This window comes from Myotis davidii, unplaced genomic scaffold (assembly GCF_000327345.1).
Source record: "Myotis davidii unplaced genomic scaffold, ASM32734v1 scaffold323, whole genome shotgun sequence".
Lineage (NCBI taxonomy): Eukaryota > Metazoa > Chordata > Mammalia > Chiroptera > Vespertilionidae > Myotis > Myotis davidii.
Window position 1 is genome coordinate 1,127,265 of NW_006295491.1, and position 11,612 is coordinate 1,138,876.

The 11,612-nt window shown below is 39.6% G+C and overlaps 1 protein-coding gene across 1 annotated transcript in view; it reads right to left on the bottom strand.

Annotated features, from left to right (window-relative positions):
• The window catches only part of MND1 (meiotic nuclear divisions 1), a 46,708-nt gene that overhangs the window by 4,319 nt on the left and 30,777 nt on the right, over positions 1–11,612 (bottom strand). The window contains exons 6-7 of the mRNA XM_006770148.1: positions 11,504–11,612; positions 5,971–6,015 (exon numbers count right to left, since the gene is read on the bottom strand). The exon at positions 11,504–11,612 is cut by the window's right edge and continues 7 nt beyond it. Of these exons, the coding sequence (XP_006770211.1) occupies positions 5,971–6,015; positions 11,504–11,612 (154 nt within the window). The remainder of the gene's footprint in view (positions 1–5,970; positions 6,016–11,503) is intronic.

The window sequence follows — 11,612 nt, forward strand, 5'->3', positions numbered from 1 at the left end:
CTGGGGGTCCTCTGACCAAGCCTGACACCTCTGGCGGAGGCGTCAGGCCTGGGCTGGGGGCAGAACCGGTGACGGGGGGAAATGAGGGTCCCCTGCCAGAGGGTCCCTCTGTCAGAGGCGTCAGGCCTGGGCAAGGGGCCGATCCTGTGATTGGAGGGTGATGGGGGTCAATGCCTGAGGGCTCCCAGTATGTGAGAGGGGGCAGGCTGGGCTGAGGGACACTCCCCCACACACACCCCCAGTGCATGAATTTCGTGCACCGGGCCCCTAGTCTATATATATATAAAAGCCAAGTGACCGGAACGATAGAACAACTGGTTGCTATGACGCGCACTGTGGCAGCCAACCAGCCCAATCGAGACCCCGATCGTCCCACTCCAACTGCCCATAGTCCCTCCCCTGATTGGCCCCCACAACCTCCCATGGCCCCTCCCCGACTGGCCTTACCCCCAATAAGGGGCAGGGCCAGCCAGCCAACCTCCTGCATTCCCTCCCCTCCTGCCTGCCTGGCCCCGATCGATCCCCATCAGGGCAGGCTGGCTGGACCCCAGCTGTGCACAAATTTGTGCACCGGGCCTCTAATATTATAACTGATATAATGACAAGACAGATGACAGTTTTCCATACAGTACATTACATTCATGCTAAAGATAACAATGCTTCTTCTACTATAAATGCTACTGATCAGTTTAAAACACATTATTTACTATGCTTTGAATATTTGGGCATACTTAACAAAAGAAGAAATTATAAAACAAAACAAAAGAGGTTTAATTCTAGGTATCAAATAAGATTAACTTAATGTTTAAAATAAAGTTCATTTCTAAGTTGAATACTAACACATCAAATAGAATAATGTTTAAAAATATCCTCATTTCTTTCAACTAAAGTGTTACAGAATATCAACAGATATTAAATAAATTTTTACTTTTTAAAAAAATCTAAAATAAGTTTTACTTTTTATATGGACCTTGGAGAAAATATGAAATACTAATAGCATTAGGTACTCCAGAATGATGTTTAGTTTCACTAGTGTCTGCATAGCCAAATACTTACAGAGGGCCCGCAGCTACATGAGACAGGCATTAAGTGTATTACAGGAATTCCAGAACATAAAGAACCTAATGCCTTCAAGGTGACACAAGAATAGAGAGAGAAATCAATTTACTACTGAACAATTTCAAAGTGGTATGTATGTTAGAAAAGATCAAGTGTTATGTGGACAGTGTTCAGAATAGGGCTCCAAGAGCACAGAATGACTTCCATGAAATGAGAGAACAGATGCAGATTTGGAAGCAGGAAATCTGGAGAAATGGACTTCAACTCTAGGTCAGAGAAAAGAAAATGAGACCACAGGAAGGCTATAGCCTCTGCAAAAGGAGTTCCCGAGTCCCCTGAGGGCAAATCATTTTATTATAAACCCTCTAAGATGAAAAACAAGCAGGAGAACAAGTAAAAGCTTCTCCACAACAATGCTTAATGGACCAATTCAAAAAGACTCGATTACACCAGTTCTCAAGCTGCTGATGTCTGCCTTCCAGACAATGTTACCCACCATCCTGATAGTTCATTCCCTGTCAAATAATTTCCCTGCTATGTGGAAATTTTTATAAATGGCTAAAAAAACAGTGTTGTTATTTTTTTAAAAAAGAAACAGCCTTATTAAGACTGGTAGAATTCCTGTTAATCAATAGGGTGGCATATCCAAGATAGGCACAGGAATAGGATGGGCAATATCACATGCACCACATCTATCCCCCCTCACTCATTAAGATGCCTCTCATACTAAGTCATTGAAACTCCACTATCTGAATTATTAAATGAGCTGTTAAATTATATAACTTATTAAATTGCACTGAAGTGTATTTAGTGCCATAAAACATTTTAGGGAAAAGGTAGATTTACAGCTGTCCATATGGAAAACAATCCTATATAATAAAAGAGGGACATGCAAATTAGCCATCCCTCTGCTACGATCAAGCCACGCTCACAAGCCAATCAGGAGCGAGTATGCAAATTAACCCAACTAAGATGGCGGCGGGCAGGAGCTGGAGCAAGCAGGAGGCTTGGTTTGCCCCCGACGATGGAGGAAGCCAAGCTTCCTGCCTGCCTTGGCTGGCCTTGGGCTCCGCTCAAGGCTACAAAGTTTCAATTATAGAAGATAAATAAATCCCAGATACCTGCTTCCAGCCCAAAAGGAGAGGCTGGGAGCTTGGGTCGCCGGGGGGTGTGGCCAGCCTGAAAACGGCCATTAGTCCCTCACCCAGGCTGACCAGGCACCCCAGTGGGACCACCACCCTGAAGGAGTGTGGCCAGCCTGAAACAGCCCTCAGTCCTCACCCAGGCTGGTCAGGCATCCCAGCGTGATACCCACCCTGATCTGGGACACCCTTCAGGGCAAACCAGCTGGCCCCCTCCCATGCACCAGGCCTCTATTCTATATAATAAAAGGGTAATATGCAAACTGACCCTAACAGCAGAATGACTGGTCACTATGACACACACTGACCACCAGGGGGCAGACGCTTAATGCAGGAGCTGCCCCCTGGTGGTCAGTGCGCTCCCACAAGGGGAGCTCTGCTCAGCCACAAGCCAGGCTGATGGCTGCCAGCACAGCAGTGGTGGTGGGAGCCTCTCCCGCCTCCTCAGCAACGCTAAGGATGTCCGACTGCAGCTTAGGCCTGCTCCTCGTTGGCAAGTGGACATCCATGAGGGCTCCTAGGCTGCCTGACTGCCAACTTAGGCCCGATCCCCTGGGGAGTGGGCCTAAGCCAGCAGGTGGACATACACCAAGGGGTCCCAGACTGCAAGAGGGCACAGGCTGGGCTGAGGGACCCCCCCACCCCCACCCTCTGAGTGCACAAATTTTGGTGCATCAGGCCTCTAGTAAAATAATAAATACTAGTACACGAATACAATCTGTGTTTTACATATTCACAACAGTAAACCCATTTTTGCCCCAACCTGTATATTTCAGGGACTTTTTTATGTAAAAAGAAACCAAATATCTATAATAATAAAAGCATAATATGCTAATTACACCGGACAACCGAACAACCGAACAACCTTCTGGACATCATTCCGGATGAAGCCGCAGTGATGGGGGCTGAAGCAGAGGCAGTTAGGGGCGATCAGGCGAACAGTTAGGGGTGATCAGGCAGGCAGGCGAGTGGTTAGGGGCGATGAGGCAGGCAGGCACAGTGGTGAGGGGTCATCAGGCAGGCAGGTGAGTGGTTATGGACAATCAGGCAGGCAGGCGAGCAGTTAGGGGTGATCAGGCAGGCAGGCGAGTGGTTAGGGGCAATCAGGCAGCCAGGCAGAATGGTGAGGGGCCATTAGGCAGGCAGGGGAGCGGTTATGGACGATGAGGCAGGCAGGCGGAAGGGCAAGGGTGATAATGCAGGCAGGCAGAGGGGGTAGGGGCAATCAGGCAGGCAGACAGGCAGGCAAGCGGTTAGGAGCCAGCGGTCCTGGATTGCGAGAGGGATGTCCAACTGCCAGTTTAGGCCTGATATGGCAGTCGGACATCCCCCGAGGGTTCCCAGATAGTGAGAGGGTGCACGCCCAGCTGAGGGACCCCTGCCCCCCATGCACGAATTTCGTGCACCAGGCCTCTAGTTAACTAATAATTAGATAACACTCTTTAGTTATAAGTATTACTGATATTTTCTTTTGGTTTTGAAGACTGAGAGATTTTCAGAAGTATAATTGTTTTAACTCCATGATCTTTTCATAATACCTTTATGTTGGAAGGAGCAAGTTATAACCTCAAGTGGAAATAGGTTCTTAACGGCTGTTTCTGCTGCTGTAAAAATATATTCCTTCCTATATGGTTTTAAAAGTGCCAGGTTCTTTCTCAGGTAAGGACATAGGGGGAAAAGTTGTTGAAAAATTTTTTAATTATAATTTTGGAAGTTTATGATCAATGGGAAAACATAAAAGCATTTTTTAAGAGGAGAAGGGAAAAGGGGAGTATTAATCCATGTGTCTAATGTTGTACTAAGTGGCTTACCAACTATCTTATTTAATCCTTCCAAAATGTGAGGTAGATACCGTCCACATTGAACAGATGAGAAAGCAGGTCTGAGAAGTTCAGTTAAGTCACAGAGCAAATAAGGAACACACTTGGATTCCTTTCAGAGTCAAATCCTTCTTACCCTTTACACAGGCTGCCTGTTCCTACTTTTTGCTGAGAACTATTGGGGGAAATCACTTTGTGACTCCTATCCTATTTTTTTTAATATATTTTTATTGATTTCAAAGAGGAAGGGAGAGAGAAACATTGATCAGCTGCTTCCTGCACACCACTTACTGGGTATCAAGCCCACAACCTGGGCTTGTGCCCTTGACTGGAATTGAACCTGGAGCCCTTTAGTCCGCAGGCTGACACTTTATCCACTGTGCCAAACCAGCTAGGGTTTATCTTATTTTTAACCTAAAAACCCACTTACTAGTTTTTCTCACTCAAATTTTGTATTTCACAAATCCATATGATAGTACTGTTTATTACTTTAGACTTTATTGAACACATAATTCATTATTCTCTTTTTAAAAAAATATTTTTATTGATTTTTTTTTTTTTAGAGAGAGCGAGAACCATTGATCAGCTGCCTCCTGCATGCCCCCTATCGGGGATCGAGCCTGCAACCCAGGCATGTGTCCTAACTGGGTGGGACTCGAACCCCACACCTCTTGGTGCATGGGACAATGCCCAACCAACTGTGCCACACGGGCCAGGGCTCATTATTCTCTTTTCTTTAATATTAGTTTGCTGGTTTACCTTTTTGTTTTTACCATGAAAGCATTACATTATTTAGCAAATAGCTTCATAATAAATAAGATTGCAATTTTATAGGAACCAAAGACCAACTACATTGACTTTATCAATCTACTTAATTCTAAAATAGACAAGAAAAAAAAATGATTCTACTTTTTAAGAAATACAGAGGCCTGGACACAGAGTCAGAGAAACTTGGCTCAAATCTTTTTCTTCCAGCGACTGACTTGATCACCTTTGACTTTAAGCTCTCTGATCTCTGCATTACCACAATCTTATCCATCTTCCCCCACAGAAACAAAATGAGGATGAGTAATACATGTGGAGGCATTATAAACTTTTGCCACGATGGAAGAGTTCAATTACCATTAATGTACAATTAAATACTGAAAAAACAGTGCATTTTTCAGACAAGTTTTAACAATACTAATCATACTTGTATATAATTCACAGCAATTATAATTTTTAAACTTTCTTCTAAACTTCAAGACACACAGATAATGCCGTAATAATTCCCATTTCTTAGAATATCTCTGGTGTAGACCAGAGGATATATCCACTGGCAAATGGGTTAATGAGGCATTTACAGCAAGGCAGGGATACAGAGAAGACAGTATCACATAGGGAATAAGAGCTTGGACTCTGAATTCAGAAAAGCTGGATTCTGATTCCTGTTCTACTGCCTAGCACCTGTGTGGCCATGGACTCCTGGTGGTCTCTGTTTCATCTCCAAAATTAGGGATAATAATCCTATCTACCTCACAAGGTTGTTGTAGAGATAAAATGAGAATGCACCACAGACACTCTTTATAATGTCTGGCTTAAAATCAGAACTCACCAAATGTTAGCTGTTATTTTATTAGCAAGAAGACAAATCTTTAGGATTCCACAAAACTCTTAAAGTTCTATGAAGGTTAAGTGATTAGCTTAAGTGACTTATCTGAGAAAAATCACACAAAAGTTAAACTGGAAGCAATCATTGGTTTTTTAAAAATATCTTATACTTTACAAAATGACTCATAAAAAGATTAAAACCTTAAATAACTAAAATGATTTAATATATAAAAACCTGCTTAATGCATTTCCAAAAACGTCTTTCCTTGAACAAAACTAGATACAATAGCTTCTGTATTTCACATCATAGTTAAGTGTGGAAGAAGTTTATAGTTTAGCAGTGCCATTATAATACATACCAGTCCATCTGTTAGCAGCGTCTTTGGCTACTTTATTTGCTTGACCTGAAAAAAACAGAAAAAGAAATATATACACGCACACACACACAAACACACACAATAAATGCAGTAGGTCCTCAAGTTACCTCTTTTCGCCATAAGTCGGAACCCACCCACATAAGCACCTATGTCACTCACATGGAGCACATACACAGCAGTAATGAAGTGAAACAGGAAAAAAAATTTAAAAGATAACAATTCCTGACCTTTACTTGTGGTAAATAAGTAATAAAAAACATAAAGCACATATGTACATACTTCAAAATGATGGAACTTTTTTTCTATAAATAAATGGGAGATGGCGACGCAACCACGAAACGACGTATGTGAAATCTGACGTAATAGGACTGTCTGCATTGGTTTCATTGATCTCCTCTTGTTTTTCAACTATCTATTACTTTTATTTCTACTCTATTCATTATATTTCCTTCTGCTTGCCTTAGGTTTAGAGGGTTCTTCTTTTTCCAGTTTCTTAAGGTGGAAGACTAGGTTATTGATTCAAAAGTTTTCTCCAGGCATTAAATGTTAATCAATTTTTTAAAAAAGAGAAATATTTGGAAAACAATAGATAATAAAAGAAAAAATAAGACGTTAGTAAATTTCCACAGAGCGATGCCTTCACTGCATCCCAGTGTGTGCTGGGCATGTTTAAACCCTCAGGCAATTTACAACCCTGCCTTAGCTTTCACTTCCTGCTTGCACAAAGTGTCCAGAAAGGTCAGCTGGAGGTGGGAGATTAGGAACTTCTCAGGTCTTTCCTGAGAATGTGCACAGGCCTATGCATGTATGTGGGCTTCTAGATTTCCTGGAATATGCTGATTTTTAAGGTACCAACGGACATATCTTTCAGCTTCTCCTTTTAAGCTTTCTGGTTAGTCTACTGTTTGCCTTATTATTTTAGACAATCACTTCCCAGGGAGAGGCTGTTAACACTTGACATATTCCAATCCAGGTCAAATAAAGGCATTCATTCCTATTGGTGGCTTTTCAGGGACCACCAGACATCAAATAATGACAATTCTTTGGGAATTAGGGACTTAAAGATATAGCTATTATCAACAGAAAAACTGTTTCAAAATAAGCCATGAGAGACTTCAAGATAAGCCTAACTGTTGTGATATAATACTATAGCTATTAAGAACCAAATCTATTAACATCAATTTGTAAAACTCATACATCTTAACCAGCATATTATATTCTGCAATAACATGTTAGCAGCCAAAATACTATAAAATCCTTCATTATCAAAAAGCACATTTTACAATAATCTCATTGGGAACTTGGGGTAAGCAGAGGTTAAAGTCTAAAAAAGTTTTCTAGATTTAGGGATAAGGAGGTCATTGCCATTTACAATTTATATATTTAAATTTCTTGAATCTGTGGGTTATGGTTTCCATCAAATGTGAAAAAAAAATTAGCCTTTATCTGATAATATTTCTTCAGATATATTTCTGACCTGGAAAACCCTGCTGTTCCCCAACATGCACTCCTTTTGGGATGGCAATTACAAATATATTAGGTCACTTGAGGTTGTCCTAGAGCTCATAAATGCTTTTTTCATTAAAAAATGTTTTTTCTGAGTTTCATTTTGGATCATTTCTACTGCTATGTCTTCAAATACACTAATCCTTTCACAAAGTTTAATATGCTGTCATTCCAATTCAGAAGTATTTATCTCCACAAGTTTGACTTGGATCTTTTTTATATCTTTCATGTTCCTACTTAACTTTTGAATATATAGATTACTTTTAAAATAAGTTTATGGTCTTCCAATTTTATCATCTGTGTCAGTTCTGGGTTAGTTTCGATTAATGGTTTATTCTTCTCATTAAGGATCATGTTTTCCTATTTCTTTGCATGCCTGGTAATCTTTCATTGTATGCCAGACGTTATGAATTTTATTATTTTGGGTGCTAGATATTTTTGTCCTCCTATAAATATTCTTGAACTTGTTCTGTAATGCCAAAAGTTACTTTGAAACACTTTGATGCTTTCAAGACTTGCTCTTATGATTTGTTAGATAGGTTGAGAGCAGTCAAGACCTTCTTGAGTACTCTACCCAACGCCTTGTGAATTATACATTTTTCTAGTCTGACCGGTAAGAGTTGGCACTATACCTAGTCCTATGTGGGTGCCTGGCACTGTTCCTTCTAATCCTCTGAGACTGTTCTTTCCCCAGCTTTGGGCAGTGTCCTCAATTGCATGAACTAAGTACTCGAGAGAAACCGTCTATAGATATCTAGGGCTCTCTTTCTATGTTACTCTCTCCTCTCTAGTATGCTGGCCTAGATCAGCTCTAGCCATGTGATCTCCCTCATTCTCAATTCCTTCTCCTCCTTAAGGGAGTCTGCAGGACTCTGCCCAGGTTCTCCTTCCTTGTGCCAGAGCCAGGAAACTCTCCACAAAATAAGGTGGAACAACCATAAGGCTTTGCTCTAATAACTGTCTTTTGTTGTCTGAAATCAAGTACCTTGAAAACAATATATTTCATATATTGTTGTTTCAGGTGGGAGGATAATCCCAGTTCATCACTATCTTGGCTGGAAGTGGAAGTGCCTCATTTGAATAAAGTTTTATTTGCTAGCTGAATTTTAAAAGCAGAGAAATTATGCATTTCTCTATAAAACTATAAACTAAAATTAGACTAAAAAATTATGTTTATAGGCATGCAGGCTTTGATAATTTCTCCCCCTTCAGGTTGTAGTTTGGTAGCTCTCTACAAAAAAGATAACTTACCTTGACATCTAAAATATATTTATGGAATAATGTAATTATCCTGCTTATCTACTGCCTATTAAATATGTGTAATTCTCTATAATTAACATATTCTATAGAAACATATAATATTTTTAATGGAGGAAACGAATAGCATAAAGCCAGGAAGGAAGGACTTATCCTCTCATTCCCCTATTAAGATCAGAAACATACAGTGTGAAAATGTAATAAATGGACACAAATCCTACAAATTCCATTGGATCCAAATATAGATCCATCTGATGTGGCTACATAAATATTAAAAGATAATCTAGGTCTGATGTTGATGAGGAATGATAAAGTCTCTTTAACTCACTCTAAAACAGAAAACTTTTTCTTCTTCAATTAGACCTCACACCCATAATACTCATTCACACTGCTTTCCTTGGGTTGAAAAACAAATTATTAAGCTTTTAAATGTAAGGGTTAAGAAGGAAAGCAGAATTCAGGCAACCAGTATAAACTTTCTCCTCAACTATGCTTTCTACTGTCCAGAATATCCATCATCCTCTGTATACCCTGAAACATCATGTTTTAGTTTTCTTTTTAAGAGGTGATGCACTTGCCAAAATTGCTGCTTGATTCAGAGGTACAAGGAATGGTAGCCTCTGAAATTACAATACCTGAAATAAAAGTTTCCCCACTTCATGAATCAGTCTGGCACAATTCTCTAGCCCTGATGATTTTCTGTACTTCATAATGACCCATAGCCTTAGGATCACCAGCAGTATATGTCTGGGTAGTTCTGTAAGAGTTTTAGTCATTTCTGAGAGGACAGATGAAATTAAAAGTGGGAGGTCATAAGTAGAAGTGTTATTGGTCAGGGTCATCTAACCAGCTGTAGCAATACGAAGGGGACCATAGAGTGAAAATGCAGAAACCCTGAATGGGTATTGCTAAGAGTTGCAGTTCCTAGACAGAAAGAGAATAAAACAGGAAAGCAAAGAGTTGGTAAAGGAACACATCCAAAAATTATACAAAACTGAAATCAGGAAGCAAGGCATAGCCAAGTAAGCATAATCAATAAAGGATCAGATTTGGTTACTGTTTTACTGTGTGAAAACAGAATTTTCATGATGAACTGCTAGAAGGCACAGCCATGCTGATCCTGAAAATAAACCAGCTGAAGATAGGAAATCTGGGTAAGGAAACTGTTATAAAAGCTCTCTTTGCTGAGAAGCTGCTCTAGGCAAAACACACAACATCTGATGTCCTCTTTTCTTTTAAAGATAAAGCATTAGCAGGCCTAGCTTCCTAATAACTTCCTACCTGTCTCCTGCTGCTTTGATGTGCTCGTATTCACTGAGGATCATGTGATATTAAGTTAAAACTTTAAAACAGATTAAAGTGGTTAATTTTGTAGCAGTAGATTTGATTAGCACTTTCTTCTGCAGGATGATGATAAATGAAATGAATCTGTGGGCGGCTTGAAAGAGCTAACATGTCTCCCCAAAAACTTAATTTGTAGAAAATGACTAGCTCAGGGAGTTCTGCCTCCACACTCTGAAAATCATGATGGATAGTCAGCAGAGACAGAGCCAATACATACTGCCATCTAGGCCAGCGGTTATCAACCTGTGGGTCGCGACCCCTGTGGGGGTCGAACGACCCTTTCAAAGGGGTCACCTAAGACCATCGCAAAACACATATATAATTACATATTGTTTTTGTGATTAATCACTATGCTTTAATTATGTTCAATTTGTAACAATGAAAATATATCCTGCATATCAGATATTTACATTACGATTCATAACAGTAGCAAAATTACAGTTATGAAGTAGCAACAAAAATAATTTTATGGTTGGTGGTCACCACAACATGAGGAACTGTATTAAAGGATTGCGGCATTAGGAAGGTTGAGAACCATTGATCTAGGCTGCGTACTACATGCGCGTGGTTCCTCTTGGGCTGTGCAGAACAGGGACCTATCTCTAAAATTAAATTTAACTTTACACTGCACTAACTGAACTGCGCAGGATTTTTTGTTGTTGTTTTTTTTAACTGTAAAGAATACCACCAAGGACAACTTAATTGTAATCAAACTATCTCAGGTTAATTTTAAAGTGCCAAATATTTTCAGTTTTTTTTTAAAGCCTTCAATCACATAATGTCCGTTTTTCTAAAAGTTTCACTTGGTAGTTTCCTAAATGAAAAGACAGGCTAAGACAGAAAAATGTGAAGAAAGTTATGTTTTCCTTAGCAATTAAATGCAGTGTCTTTATAATACACCCTTTCATTTCTTTAAATAATCAAATTTCTATCTTCAGATAAATATTTAAAAATTATTCAAATTGAAGCTTTGGAGACTGTGGTTTAAAAGTAAGACAAAACATCATTGTATATTCAAAATGCAAGTCAACACAGACTAATTTTCTGCAACTTGCAAACTTTGTATTTTGGTATCATTTTTCCTAGAAGATATTGGTGGGGTTTTTTTCTAGAGTTAAGGTGCTTGGAGCCAAGTTAGCTCCGTCTCTGACTCCTTAGTTTCCCAAGTTTATATTTTATGTCTTTATCCTTCTACCCCACCTAACTTCCTTACTCTGTGAAATGCTTTTATTTTAAAGCTATCACTATCCTTTAAGGTAAGTCTCCTTAAAGAAAATTTTAATGCACCATTGATACTATTAATGGCTTTATTTTCTTATATACATAGAGAAAGAATACAAGGCAACCAGAAGTATAAAGTCTCTTTCATTAGCAGAGTTAAAATCCTCAATATGTGACATAAACTTACGTATTTCTTCCACAACTTGAGGATCACATTCTCTGTACTTTTCTACTTCTGCTTTTAGCTGTTCCCTTTGTTCTCGAAGTGAAGAAAGCTCTTTTGTTAGCTTGGTCCG